Here is a 16,137-nt window from a genome sequence, read left to right on the forward strand (position 1 = left end):
CTGTTTGATGGCCCATGGAGATGCTTCCTTCTGGCCTAGCGCGGTTACGGACATATTTCTTTAGGACTCCCATGAACCTCTCAAAGGGGAACATATTGTGTAGAAATACGGGCCCTAGGATGACAATCTCGTCGACTAGATGAACTAGGACGTGTGTCATGATATTGAAGAAGGATGGTGGGAACACTAGCTCAAAACTGACAAGACATTGCGCCACATCACTCCTTAGCCTTAGTATGATTTCTGGATCGATCACCTTCTGAGAGATTGCATTGAGAAATGCACATAGCTTCACAGTGGCTAATCGGACGTTTTTCGGTAGAAGCCCCCTCAATGCAACCGGAAGCAGTTGCGTCATAATCACGTGGCAGTCATGAGACTTTAGATTCTGAAACTTTTTCTCTCGCATATTTATTATTCCCTTTATATTCGACGAGAAGCCAGTCGTGACCTTCATACTGAGCAGGCATTCAAAGAAGATTTATTTCTCTTCTTTCGTAAGAGCGTAGCTGGCAGGACCTTTATACTGCTTCGGAGGCATGCCATCTTTTTCGTGCAAACGTTGCAGGTCCTCCCGTGCCTCAGGTGTATCTTTTGTCTTCCCATACACGCCCAAGAAGCCTAGCAGGTTCACGCAAAGGTTCTTCGTCACGTGCATCACGTCGATTGAAGAGCGGACCTCTAGGTCTTTCCAGTAGGGTAGGTCCCAAAATATAGATTTCTTCTTCCACATGGGTGCGTGTCCCTCAGCGTCATTTGGAACAGCTAGTCCACCGGGACCCTTTTCAAAGATTACGTAGTGTAAATCATTGACCATAGCAAGTACGTGATCACCGGTACGCATGGCGGGCTTCTTCCGGTGATCTGCCTCGCCTTTGAAATGCTTGCCATTCTTTCGACATTGATGGTTGGTCGGAAGAAATCGATGATGGCCCAGGTACACATTCTTCCTGCATTTTTCCAGGTATATACTTTCAGTGTCATCTAAACAGTGCATGCATGCGTGGTATCTTTTGTTTGTCTGTCCTGAAAGGTTACCGAGAGCGGGCTAATCGTTGATGGTCACGAACAGCAACGCCTTAAGGTTAAATTCCTCCTGTCTGTGCTCATCCCACGTACGTACACCGTTTCCATTCCACAGCTGTAAAAGTTTTTCAACTAATGACCTTAGGTACACATCAATGTCGTTGCCGGGTTGCTTAGGGCCTTGGATGAGAACTGGCATCATAATGAACTTCCGCTTCATGCACATCCAAGGAGGAAGGTTATACATACATAGAGTCACGGCCCAGGTGCTGTGATTGCTGCTCTGCTCCCCGAAAGGATTAATGCCATCCGCGCTTAAAGCAAACCATACATTCCTTGGGTCCTTTGCAAACTCATCCCAGTACTTTCTCTCGATTTTTTTCCACTGCGACCCGTCAGCGGGTGCTCTCAACTTCTCATCTTTCTTTCGGTTCTCACGGTGCCATCGCATCAACTTGGCATGCTCTTCGTTTCTGAACAGACATTTCAACCGTGGTATTATAGGAGCATACCACATCACCTTGGCAGGAACCCTCTTCCTGGGGGGCTCGCCGTCAACATCACCGGGGTCATCTCGTCTGATCTTATACCGCAATGCACCGCATACCGGGCATGCGTTCAGATCCTTGTATGCACCGCGGTAGAGGATGCAGTCATTAGGGCATGCATGTATCTTCTCCACCTCCAATCCTAGAGGGCATACGACCTTCTTTGCTGCGTATGTACTGTCGGGCAATTCGTTATCCTTTGGAAGCTTCTTCTTCAATATTTTCAGTAGCTTCTCGAATCCTTTGTCAGCCACAACATTCTCTGCCTTCCACTGCAGCAATTCCAGTATGACACCGAGCTTTCTGTTGCCATCTTCGCAATTGGGGTATAACCCTTTTTTGTGATCCTCTAACATGCGATCGAACTTCGGCTTCTCCTTTTGACTTTCGCATTGCGTCCTTGCATCGACAATGACCCGGCGGAGATCATCATCATCGGGCACATCGTCTGGTTCCTCTTGGTTTTCAGCAGCTTCACCCGTTGCAGCATCATTGGGCACATCGTCTGGTTCCTCTTGATCTTCACCAGCTCCCCCCGTTGCAGCATCACCGTATTCAGGGGCACATAGTTGTCATCGTACTCTTCTTCTTCGCCGTCTTCCATCATAACCCCTATTTCTCCGTGCCTCGTCCAAACATTATAGTGTGGCATGAAACCCTTGTAAAGCAGGTGGGAGTGAAGGATTTTCCGGTTAGAGTAAGACCTCGTATTCCCACATTCAGTGCATGGACAACACATAAAACCATTCTGCTTGTTTGCCTCAGTCGCATCGAGAAACTCATGCACGCCCTTAATGTACTCGCAGGTGTGTCTGTCACCGTACATCCATTGCCGGTTCATCTGCATGCATTATATATAATTAAGTGTCCAAATTAATAGAAGTTCATCATCACATTAAAACCAAAGTGCATACATATTTCTCATGTAACAACATATAGCTCTCTAGAGCATCTAATTAATTAAACCATACATTGAAACTATGTAAAACATTTCAATGCGAAAACAAATGCGATCATAATTGCAACCAAGGTAACAATTGATCCAACGGCATAATGATACCAAGCCTCGGTATGAATGGCATATTTTCTAATCTTTCTAATCTTCAAGCGCATTGCATCCATATTGATCTTGTGATCATCGACGACATCCGCAACATGCAACTCCAATATCATCTTCTCCTCCTCAATTTTTTTTATTTTTTCCTTCAACAAATTGTTTTCTTCTTCAACTAAATTTAACCTCTCGACAATAGGGTCGGTTGGCATTTCCGATTCACATACATCCTACATAAATAAAATCTATGTCACATTGGTCGGCATAATTTTCATAAACAATAAATGAACCAATAGTTATAAAGATAATATATATACCACATCCGAATCATAGACAGGACGAGGGCCGACGGGGGCGGATACCAAAACCATCACACTATATAAGATGCAATAATAAAAGTAAGAAAATAAACAAGTATCTATGTAAACATACAAGTAAGAATATTTTTCCTTTCAGAAAGAAGATAAGAACAAGAGGCTCACCACGGTGGAGCCGGCGATGAGCTCGGCGCGGGTGATCGACGGCGGTGAAGGCGAGGACGGGGCGTGACGGACCGCTAAACCTAGACAAATATTATAGAAAATGGAGATTGGAGGTCGAGCTTGGAGAGGAGAAAGCTTAAGTAGTGTGGCTCGGGCATTCCATCAAACACCTTGTGTGCATAGGAGGTGAGCTAGAGCACCACCAAGCCCTCTCCCCCTCGGCCAGAGAAAAACAGAGCACTGGGGTGCTCTGCTCGCGAGCGAGGGGTATATATAGGCACCTCATTAGTCTCAGTTGGTGACATGAACCGGGACTAAAGGGGAGCCTTTGGTCCCGGTTCAAGCCACCAACCGGGACCAATGATGGTGGGCCAGGAGCAAGGCCCATTGGTCCCGGTTCATCCCACCAACCGGGACCAAAAGGTCCAGATGAACCAGGACCAATGGCCCACGTGGCCCGACCGGCCCCCTGGGCTCACGAACCGGGACCAGTGCCCCCATTGGTCCTGGTTCTGGACTGAACCCGGACTAATGGGCTGACACGGCCTGGACCAAAACCCTGTTTTCTACTAGTGAGGGCTGGTGTGTGGGCGTTTGCCATCTCGCCCACACACCTGCCTCCTCTCCCACACCCAAGCTGCCAGTTGTCATGCGTTTTGCAGTGTACATGGCAACTGCCCTAGTATGATTGCAAGCAGATGGCAACTCTCTCTTTTTTTACCCGAACATGTCAGTTGCCATATGTTAGTGTACATGGCAACTGCCCTAGTATATTTTGTAGTGTACATGGCAACTGCCCTAGTATGATTGCAAGCAGATGGCAACTCTCTTTTTTTTACCCGAACATGTCAGTTGCCATATGTTTTGCATGGTACATGGCAAACTGCCCTAGCGTGCACGTAAGCAGATGGCAACTCTTTCTTTTTAAATGGCAACTGCCCTAGCATGCTTGTGAGCACATGGCAACTCTCTTTTACTCGAACATGTTTTTTGCCATGCCTTTTTTTGTAGCGCTGCATGGCAACTCCCTGGTGTTAGTAGGTGGCAACTCCTAAAGTTTTGAAATCATGGCAACTGCAGTAGACCAGACCACACATGGCAACATCTGTAGTTGTCCAAAAAATGGCAATCTGGAACTTTGATCTGAGATGGCAACTGCAGTTGAGCAAACATGACAACTGTAGTTGTCCGACATGGCAACCGTAGTTCAGCGACATGGCAACTGCACTTAAACGAACATGGATGAGGGTCCGGCCCATGGCAACTGCGGGGCGCGCGTGTCACGTGGGGCGTGCGGGACCACGAGGTACGAGGTCTGATGTACCGCGCGTGTGGGCGTTATTTATTTCGCCCACACGCACGCGTGCAAGAGGGACCGGGAAGGAAAAAAGAGGCGTGTGGAGTTCAGAGGAATTTCATAGGAATTCTAGATGATAGGATTCTTATAGGATTTTTTCCTTTAGAGCCCTTTGGTTCATAGGAATGGATTCCTATTCCTACATAGGATTGGTTCCTATCCTCCACATTTCATAGAAAAATAAAAAAGAGTCTAGACTCAATGGAAAAATTCCTTTGGTGTCAACCAAATGACATCTTGTTTCCTATTCCTACTCATAGGATTTGAGATACATGTCATTTCATTTCCTACAAGATTTCTATTCCTATGATAATCCTATCCTATGAACCAAAAGAGGCCTAATTGTTTTGCCCACACACAGACGTGTGGGTTGGTCCTCTTAGGCACCACACAGAACGACGCCCACACGTGTAACAGTTATCGGCGTCCTTTAGATATTAGCATCCACAAAATATATATTTTAACTGGGGATTAGTACGCGTAGTCAGTGAGGAGTGAATTACCAATTCACAACAGTTATCGCAACAACTAGGCAGCGTTACAAAACAAGTAACTTTTTCTTCGAATATAGGAGCAGAGCTCCAAGTTTAATTTCTCAATAAAACTGAAACAAACATGGAGTTCCCAAAGTTCCAGCGGGCACAACAATACTAGTACTAGCTACTTTTGAAAACAAACAACCATACAGTAGCCTCACTAAGAAAATATAGAAACCAGAAATTAACTTGACTGTGGATCTAGTTGCATCAATCTTCAAAGCATAATTAATCACATTCCGCATAATTAATCACATTCCGAACATATCTAACCATACTAGTACAATGTAAGAAATAGGTGATTTAGGGTCTGCTCTTCACTACAGACCATACACATCTTACTTCCTATCCAACCTTTCTTAATAGACTGTCCTTAGTTGAAATGCTATATCAAAGAACCAGCCACATAAAAACTCTGATTTTTTGAAGGCACTTCAACAAGCCACTGTTTTTTTTATAGACGTCTTACCTGGGCTAATTTCAGGGTTAAATACTTAGCCAGATCTGTTGAGAATCCATCTAAACCTATCCTCCTCCTTCGACAGACCCACACTGTCACGCATCATCATTCCATATCCAAATATCCTTCCAAAACCTAGTTTTGAGACAATACCCCCACTATTCTTCTACAAACCTATAACAACATCTCACACTTTCAGGTCTCCATGAAGGAAATGGGATTGAGCAGCCTTAAACTGAACTTGTGCTGCATTAGCCTGCCTATCATATTTTCCAAGAACTAAACTCTGCAACAATTCCTTCTTATTTTCTAACTTCCATGTCCATTTTACTTAACAAAACAACATTCTTAACCTCAAGATCCACTACTACAAACCCACTTGATCCAAAGGCTAGCCAGTTGACTCCAGTTGACTAAGTGGTGTTTCTGTCTCCCTTGATCAGCATGCCATAATAATCTCTTCCTAAAAATATGTATTCTCTTACAAGGCCCTTTAGGCAACTCGAACATTGACATCACATAAAAAGACCCATTGCTCATGCGATTCCTCAATAAGATCAATTTTTCCCCATAAGAAAGAATTTCACTTGAAACAACTAAGCTTTTTTTATTAAAAAAAGTAACTGACTGAACTAGAAAGATATATAATCTAGAGCTTCTGTAAAACTGACAATATCAGAGAACCAAAATTCCATTCTACCTGATCACACGTCTAAGCACATAGTTATCGAATCAACCGAGCATTACAACAAACACCACTAGGATGTAACCTGATTACATCACCTCAGGCACATCGCCTCAGGAACAGAGGACCCCTGAAAGGCTCAGAAGAAGCAGTTGCAGTCGAAGGGGCAGAGAGCGGCGCTGCCGGCGTAGGCCTTGCCGAATCCAAGCTCATAGGCGGAGTATATGGTGAGTCCGTCATTCGTGCGCCGCCGCGGCCGCTTCTCCTTCCAGCGACTGTGGAACCATGCTTCCAACCACATTACAGAACCATGGGGTTTGTCCACAAACATGTACGTAGTACCTAAAAGGGGATTCTTATTTCAGAGTTTGGGTTTGCCAATGAAGCTAACGTAACACTATGAAACACTCTTGATGGTAATAATATTGATATACCAGATCATAAGTATTTTATAGGGCTCAGTTGGCGTATCAGGACCAGATCAACCCAACTCCAGTCAGTATATAAATGTAAGCAAGTTCTTGATGCTCTGGCAAATGACGAGTGAGCTACCAATTCTCGACACTTATCACAGAAACTAGGCAGCGTCGTGAAACAAGTAGCCTTGTTTCGGACAATAGGAGTAGAGCTCCCAATTTCCTTTCCCAATGAAAATGAAACACGGAGATCTGTCAAGTTCTGAAAGTACCAGCGACCACAACAACCTTATACATAACAAAAACAACTGCTATAGCTACTTTGGGAACGAAAACAGCCATACAGTAACCCTCACGACAAATACACAAACCAATATTCTGAACTATGTATGGTTTCCAAACAAGACCATCAGCCGGTAATGTGAAGATATAAACTGCAAAAGAAGTTAGAAATATACTTTTTACATATTTATTGATGTATTTAGGCATGGTGAATGTAATTGTAATCTGTTCACATCAGAATGATATATTTATTTCTTGTACCAAATCTTATTGTATCATCATATTTTTCCAAAACTGTTCTAATTGGCGTACTTATATCTATTAGGAGTTTAGGACATCAATTTCCAGAGATAACACTAAAAACCATTTTTAAAATATATTTTCATTATATATGTGTATTCTTATTTTAAAAAATGAAGGGTAAAGGAGTAAGATGAGGTACCTAACATTGAAGATGACACTTATGCACACCTAGTGCCATCTGTACATTTTTCTGAAGGCATTGAGGCATTAGATTGTGTAGCGCTGGGAGCAGATGTAAACAACAAATGGCTATCAATAACATCGAATACACAAACATGCGATTGCTAGCGAGAATAGTGTCTGCATGCTTTATATTTCAGTTTACTCTCCATGTATTCTCCCTCAACCCGTCTTCCAATATCCACTTTCCTCACGAGCTAATCCTTTACCTCAACATAGAAACATAGTGGGACAAGCAGAAATGAACCAATAGGGCTGGGATGCATAGGGACATCTTCTACATCATGCTCCCTTGCGAGCATATCGTCGGGCACTTGGATGACCCGATGGTCTTGCCCAACTCCAAGTCGAAGACAATGAATTGGCGTATGTCTAGCTTAGCAAGGCATGCTCATCACAACATGCAGCATTCAAAAAGGGGCATTATGGTTTCATTCAGGGATTTGGATAATGTGTTGAAACACTCTTGATGGTAAAATATTGGTTAACAGAACATATGTATTTTAGCTAGGGCTCAGTAGGTGTAGGCAGTGAGGAGTGAGTTGCCAATTCACAAGAGTTATCATAGCAACTAGGCAGCCTGCTAAAACAAATACTCCTACGTTTAGATACATCTGTTTGAGCGACACTTAATATGGGACGGAGGGAGTAGATTTTTGTTCGACTACAGGAGCAGAGCTCCCAGTTTAATTTCTCAATGAAACTGAAACATGGAGTTCCCAAAGTACCAGTGCAGCTGCTGCTTTGCCCCTTCGCGCTCCCTGTCGCAGCAAACCTGCTCTCTGAAGTCCAACCCAGCACGATACCGGTGAGCCATCTGCGCAATCAGACTACTTGGATCATACAGAAAGATATTTCTAAAACAAGTGGCATTCCTGATTTCCCTAAGGACCAAAGCAGCGCCATGATCCCTACCTGCCACTAAGTTACACATCTTACCATCGAAACACATTACCCATCTACGGAGCTAAAGAACCGTGGATCTAGTTGTGTCAATCTTCAAAGCATAATTAAACAACATATCTAACCATACTAGTCTACTGTTCACTACAGACCATACAAATTTTACCTTTCTTAATAGACTGTCTTTAGTTGAAATGCTATGTAAGAACAAGCCAAATAAAAACTCTGATTTTTAAAGGCACTTCAACGAGCCATAGTTTTTCATATGGACATCTTACCTTGGCTAATTTCAGGGCTAAATACTTAGCAGATCTACTGAGTATCCATCTACACCTATCCTCCTCCTTCGACACGCCCACATCCTTCCAAAACCTAGTTTTGACTTTTGAGCCAAGACCCCACTATTTTTCTACAAACCTATAACGACATCTCCCACTTTCAGGTCTCCATGAAGGAAATGAGATTGAGCAGCCTTAAACTGAACTTGTGCTAGATTGGCCTGCCAAACATATTTTCTAAGAATTAAACTCTGCAACAGTTCCTTATTATTTTCCAACTTCCATGTCCATTTACTTACCAAAACAACATTCTTAACCTCGAGATCCACTACTCCAAACCCACTTGATCCAAAGGCTGGCCAGTTGACTAAGTGGTGTTTCTGTCTTCCCTAATCATCATGGCATAACAATCTCTTCCAAAAAAATATGTATTCTCTTACAATGCCCTTTAGGCTCATGCAATTCCTCAGTAAGATCAATTTTTTCCCATAAGAAAGAATTTCACTTGAAACATCTAAGCTTTTTTTATAAAAAATATATTGAAAAAAGTAACTGATTGAGCTAGAAAGATATATAATCTGGAGCACCTGTAAAACTGACAATATCAGAGAACCAAAATTCCTTTTCACCTGATCACACGTCTAAGCACATAGTTATCGAATTAACCGAGCATTACAACAAACACCACCAGGATGTAACCTGGTTACATCACCTCAGGAACGGAGGACCCCTAAAAGGCTCAGAAGCAGCAGTCACAGTCAAAGGGGCAGAGAGCGGTGCCGCCGGCATCGGCCTTGCCAAATCCGAGCTCATCGGCGGAGTATATGGTGAGCCCGTAATACGTGTGCCGCCGTGGCCGCTTCTCCTTCCAGCTTGACACATTACGGAAACATGCTTCTAGCTTGAGATGTAACTTGCAATGTAGAACATCTCTTGAACCGTAGCCGAGAAGCACCTTTAATTTGCACATTCATAAGGATGGGTTTGTCCACAAACATGTAGTACCTAAAAGGGGATTCTTGTTTCAGAGTTTGGGTTTGCCAATGAAGCTAACATAACGCTGTGAAACACTCCTGATGGTAATGATATTGATATACCATATCATAAGTATTTTATAGGGCTCAATAGGCGTATCAGGACGAGATCAACCCAACTCCAGTCAGTATATAATGTAAGCAAGTTCATGATGCTCCGGCAAATGACGAGTGAGCTACCAATTCTCGACGCTTATCACAAAAACTAGGCAGCTTCGTGAAACAAGTAGAATTTTTACGGACAATAGGAGCAGAGCTCCCAATTTCCTTTCTCAATGAAACTGAAACAGAGTTCTGTCAAATTCTGAAAGTACCAGCAACCACAACAACCTTAATAAAAACAACTTCTATAGCTACTTTGGGAACGGAAATAGCTATACAGGAGCCATCACTACAGATAGACAAACTGATATTCTGCCGCTCAATATGGTTTCCAAGCAAGACCATCAGCCGGTAATGTGAAAATATAAGCTGCAAACGAAGTTAGAAATGTAATTGTTAGATATTTGTTGATGTATTTAGGCATGGTGAATGTAATCTGTTCGCGTCAGAAACTCAGAATGATATATTTATTTATTGTACCAAATCTTATTGTATCATCATATTTTTCCAAAACTGTTCTAATCCGTGTACTTATATCTATTAGGACATCAATTTCCAGAGATAACACTAAAAAGCATTTTTAGAATAAATTTTCATTATCTATGTGTATTCTTATTTTCAAAAATGAAGGGTAAAGGAGTAAGCTGAGGTACCTAACATTGAAGATGACACTTATGCACACCTAGTGCCATGTGTACATTTTTCTGAAGGCATTGAGGCATTAGATTGTGTAGCGCTGGGAGCAGATGTAAACAACAAATGTCTATTAATAACATCGAATACGCAAACATGTGATTGCTAGCGAGAATAGTGCCTGCATGCTTTATATTTCAGTTTACTGTCCATGTATTCTCCCTCAACCCCCTCTTACGATATCCACTTTCGTCACGAGCATAGTGAGACAAGCAGAAATGAACCAATAGGGCTGGGATGCATAGGGACATCTTCTACATCATGCTCCCTTGCGAGCATATCATCGAGCACTTGGATGGCTCGATGGTCTTGCCCAACTCAAGTCCGAGACAACGCATTGGCGTATGTCTAGCTTAGGAAGGCATGCTCATCACGACAGCGCTTGCCAATGACCAGTTTCAGTGGTGGAACGTTCGTTATCAGTGGTTCTCCTTTGTTTTTGACACATGCTGCTACATATGGGTTCCTGACTATAATTAAATCCATCTAATCTTGTGGGATCCCGTAGCGTAGCACGGGCATCTGACTAGTTTTTGCTACAAACCTATAACGTCATCTCTCACGTTTAGGTCTCCATGAAGGAAATGGGATTGAGCAGCCTTAAACTGAACTTGTGCTGGATTAGCCAGCCTAACATACATTCCAAGAATTAAACTCTGCAGCAGTTCCTTCTCATTTTCTAACTTTCATGTCCATTTTACTTAACAAAACAACATTCTTAACCTCAAGATCCACTACTGCAAACCCACTTGATTCAAAGGCTGGCCAGTTGACTAAATGGTGTTTCTGTCTCCCCTGATCATCATGCCATAACAATCTCTTCCTAAAAATATGTATTCTCTACAAGGCCCTTTAGGCAACTCAAACATTAACATCATATAAAAAGCTCCAATGCTCATGCAATACCTCAACAAGATCAATTTCCTCCCATCAGACAAAATTTTACTTGAAACAGCTAAGATTTAAACAACAACAACAACAACAACAAAGCCTTTAGTCCCAAACAAGTTGGGGTAGGCTAGAGGTGAAACCCATAAGATCTCGCAACCAACTCATGACTCTGGCACATGGATAGCAAGCTTCCACGCACCCCTGTCCATAGCTAGCTCTTTGTCGATACTCCAATCCTTCAGGTCTCTCTTAACGGACTCCTCCCATGTCAAAATCAGCCGACCCCGCCCTCTCTTGACATTCTCCGCACGCTTTAGCCGTCCGCTATGCACTGGAGCTTCTGGAGGCCTGCGCTGAATATGCCCAAACCATCTCAAACGATGTTGGACAAGCTTCTCCTCAATTGGTGCTACCCCAACTCTATCTCGTATATCATCATTCCGGACTCGATCCTTCCTCGTGTGGCCACACATCCATCTCAACATACGCATCTCCGCCACACCTAACTGTTGAACATGTCGCCTTTTAGTCGGCCAACACTCCGCGCCATACAACATTGCGGGTCGAACCGCCGTCCTGTAGAACTTGCCTTTTAGCTTTTGTGGCACTCTCTTGTCACAGAGAATGCCAGAACCTTGGCGCCGCTTCATCCATCCGGCTTTGATTCGATGGTTCACATCTTCATCAATACCCCATCCTCCTGCAACATTGACCCCAAATACCGAAAGGTGTCCTTCCGAGGTACCACCTGGCCATCAAGGCTAACCTCCTCCTCCTCACAGCTAGTAGTACTGAAACCGCACATCATGTACTCGGTTTTAGTTCTACTAAGCCTAAACCCTTTCGATTCCAAGGTTTGTCTCCATAACTCTAACTTCCTATTTACCCCCGTCCGACTATCGTCAACTAGCACCACATCATCCGCAAAGAGCATACACCATGGGATATCTCCTTGTATACCCCTTGTGACCTCATCCATCACCAATGCAAAAAGATAAGGGCTCAAAACTGACCCCTGATGCAGTCCTATCTTAATCGGGAAGTCATCGGTGTCGACATCACTTGTTCGAACACTTGTCACAACATTATTGTACATGTCCTTGATGAGGGTAATGTACTTTGCTGGGACTTTGTGTTTCTCCAAGGCCCACCACATGACATTCTGCGGTATCTTATCATAGGCCTTCTCCAAGTCAATGAACACCATATGCAAGTCCTTCTTATGCTCCCTATATCTCTCCATAAGTTGTCGTGCCAAGAAAATGGCTTCCATGGTCGACCTCCCAGGCATGAAACCAAACTGATTTTTGGTCACGCTTGTCATTCTTCTTAAGCGGTGCTCAATGACTCTCTCCCATAGCTTCATTGTATGGCTCATCAGCTTAATTCCACGGTAATTAGTACAACTCTGAACATCCCCCTTGTTCTTGAAGATTGGTACTAATATACTCCGTCTCCATTCTTCTGGCATCTTGTTTGCCCGAAAAATGAGGTTGAAAAGCTTGGTTAGCCATACTATCGCTATGTCCCCGAGACCTTTCCACACCTCAATGGGGATACAATCAGGGCCCATCGCCTTGCCTCCTTTCATCCTTTTTAAAGCCTCCTTCACCTCAGACTCCTGGATGCGCCGCACAAAATGCATGCTGGTCTCATCAAAGGAGTCATTCAGTTCAATGGTAGAACTCTCATTCTCCCCATTGAACAGCTTGTCGAAGTACTCCCGCCATCTATGCTAAGATTTAAAACAAAACAAAATGTTGAAACAACCAACCGGTTGATCTAGAAAGATATATAATCTGGAGCTCTTGCAAAACTGACAATATCAGAGAACCAAAATTCCATTTCATCCGATCACACGTCTAAGCACATAGTTATCGAATCAACCGAGGATTACAACAAACACCACTGCGACGTATGCCGATTACATCACCTCAGGCACGGAGGACCCCTGAAAGGCTCAGAAGCAGCAGTCGCAGTCGAAGGGGCAGAGGGCAGTGCCGCCGGCGTCGGCCTTGCCGAACCCGAGCTCGTCGGCGGAGTATATGGTGCGCCGCCGCGGCCGCTTCTCCTCGACCTCGTCATCGTGGCCGGGCTCCCAGCCTTTGCCCCCAGTCTCCTTCTTGCTCTTCTTCTTGCTAGCCCCCTCGGCCTTGCCCTTCCTGGGCTTCTTGTCCCCCTCGGACTCTTCCTCCTCTTCCTCCTGCAGCTTGCGCTTCTTGGTGGCCTCGAAGATCTCGTCGATCTCGTTGCTCTCCTTCTGCTTCTTGGGCTTCTTGGCAGAGACCTCCTTGCTTTCCTTCTGCTTCTTGGCAGAGACCTGCTTGCCCTCCTTCGGCTTCTTGGCAGAGACCTCCTTGCCCACCTTCTGCTTCTTCGGCTTCGGCTTCTTGGCGGCCGCCGCCGCCGTCTCTGGCTCCTCCGCGGGTTTCTGAGGGGTAGGCTTTTGTTTGGGGGAGGGGGCCTTGGCGTCGATGGAGGGGTTGGGGGCGGAGAGCTTCTTCTTCTTTTGGGACTTGGTGGCCATTGGAGGATGTGGCGTGGGGGATTCGATGCCTCTGCCGGCCGGAGGAGGACCGGAGCCGATGAGGTTCTTGGGGGTGGCGGCGCGGGGACAAGGGTTTGGGTAAACGGCGAGCGGATACAGGAGAGACAGGGAAAGAAGAAGCTGGGTCGAGCAAGACCTCAGGCTTTGGGTTGGGTTGGCCCGATCGGCCCAACCCAGGAACGTTCACACATCGCCTTAATAAGGCCCGTTTGGAAGCGAGATTAATGACCTAAAAAAAGGAAGCCAGATTAATTTTCTCCTTATTATAAAAAAAGAATAATTTCCCCCCTAAAAAATATTAATTTTCTCCTACCCCCACTTACCCCTCAAAAAGATTAATTTTCTCCTGTTAGCAAAGTGCCCATGCTCTTTCTTAAAAAAAAAGAAAAAAACAATCAACAGGCATGTGCCTCTTTTTTTTCCAGAAGGGCTGGACACTATATATTAAATATCACAAGACCTTAAAAACACATTCATAGATAAAATTACATCAAAATTTTTGAAGGTGCGCCGTGAGCATAGCTCAAAATGCCCCGTGCTTTCTCCCCAAAAGCAAGGCAGAAGTGCCCATGTCTTGCAACCAATTCAAAATGGACTAATACATATTCACAAAACTGAAGAAAGAAATGGTATATATCAAAAAGGATATCGGAGGTGTGTTAAAGATTAGGTGAGAAGGGATGTGGCTGGTCCAAAGAGACGGGATCTTTTTTGCATACTAGTGGTTGGGGCGCCACCCTGTGACGCCGCTTGAGAGGAAGCTGTGCAAAAAATTTTATTTAAAAAAATACATAGTCCTCGTCTCCATGAAAAAATCTTCTCAGAAAAAAAATCTTCATTCATTTAAAAGGAAAAAAAGAAAAAAAATTATCACCGCAGCCTACCAACGAGTGCCACTTTGTATAACCCTCCACTTAAAAAATACAAGAAGTTCTCACCTCCATCTAAAAAGAAAAAATACATTAAAAAAATAATCCACACCTTCATCTAAAAATATCCAAAAGATTTCTCACTGCTGGCAACCAGGTTGGCCGCCCTTCACGTGTACTTAGGCCCTGTTCGGTAATCCACTCGCTTCACAAAATCCTACGCTCCGACTACTCCGTACGAATTGCAACTCCTGATCGATCGAAATCACTAATTAAGGAGTACTCGTTGCAAAGAGCACTCCACTTTCCTGAGTCGCGACAAGTGGCGCACATGCAGCGCGCCACTTGTCGCAACCTGGGAGTTATCCCTTTTTTCGTAGATCCGTTTATTCAAAACGTTTTATCTCTTAAACCGTGCGTCCAAATCTCGAACCGTTGGATTCCTCACGTCGAGATCTTCAAAACTAGATCCCATGTTGATAGGTTTTGACGAACTTTTTTTCATGAAAAAACCGGACGAAAAAACCGGGCAAAAAAACCGGACCGGGGGCATGGTTTTTTCCCTTTCCGAAAGAGGCACATCCGTGCCTCTCGCGAAATCACAACCGTGCCTCTCGTGGAAGCAAAACCGTGACTCTCGCGAAAGAAAAAAAAACAGAAAACATGTTTTTTTTTGTTTTCGAAAGGCACGACCGTGACTCTCGCTAAAGCACAACCGTGCCTCCCGCAGAAGAAAAACCGTGACTTTCGCGAAAGGAAAAAAAGAAAGAAAACATGTTTTTTCGCGCAAAGCTAAGAAAGACCGGAGGAAAACCAAAACGTAAAAAAAACCCGAAAAAAACCGTTTAAAAAGCCGAAAACACGTGAGGAAAAATAAAAAAACAAAATTCGAAGGGAGCGTCCAGAGCGCGACACATGGCAAATGGCTGAGAGCGCGCCAAGTGATGCTGATCGTTGCGAGACTCCCAAAGGAGCGCTCGTTAACTAGTTGCTCCCGTGATCGATGGTGCGAGCGAGGAAAACCGTTCGGCTTGTTGGCTCCGCTCCTCATCAAGAGTTCGGCCCAAAGCCCAACAATCTGCCATGTGGCCCGTACCGAACGAACCGGTACTTTCACTCCAGGGAGACTCATGCAAGGCAGTCTTGTATAAATTTGTTGTGTGCTAGGTTGGCCACCGGCAGTCTTGTGTAAATTTGTTTAACTCCTTGGTTTCCAAGAGCTACGGAGCAGCTGTTTTGTCGCTCCATGCCGCTGACTCCGCGGAGTAACATTGTTCGGGTCCGCTCCACCTGCTCCGGGAGCAGAGTTGTGGAGTAGATGAAATCCGAACAGGCTCTTAATGTGTTTAATGGGAGTGGCTGAGACCTCTTTGCAAACATGCAAGGCAGTTCCAGGAAAGCCAAATCATTCCAGGGAGACTCCGGCACACAACAAACATGCGGAGCAGAGCGCCCCTATATCAATCACTAGAGATTTTGAGAGACTTCGA

At 44.4% G+C, this 16,137-nt stretch overlaps 1 protein-coding gene across 1 annotated transcript; it reads right to left on the minus strand.

Moving 5' to 3' along the window:
* Window positions 1-13,058: 13,058 nt before the first annotated feature.
* Window positions 13,059-13,895, minus strand: LOC119286951 (protein TonB-like). Its single transcript, XM_037566423.1, has one exon. The coding sequence runs from the start codon at window positions 13,755-13,757 to the stop codon at window positions 13,191-13,193; it is 567 nt and encodes a 188-aa protein (XP_037422320.1). The 5' UTR covers window positions 13,758-13,895; the 3' UTR covers window positions 13,059-13,190.
* Window positions 13,896-16,137: the final 2,242 nt, after the last annotated feature.

Source organism: Triticum dicoccoides, chromosome 4A (genome assembly GCF_002162155.2).
Source record: "Triticum dicoccoides isolate Atlit2015 ecotype Zavitan chromosome 4A, WEW_v2.0, whole genome shotgun sequence".
Lineage (NCBI taxonomy): Eukaryota > Viridiplantae > Streptophyta > Magnoliopsida > Poales > Poaceae > Triticum > Triticum dicoccoides.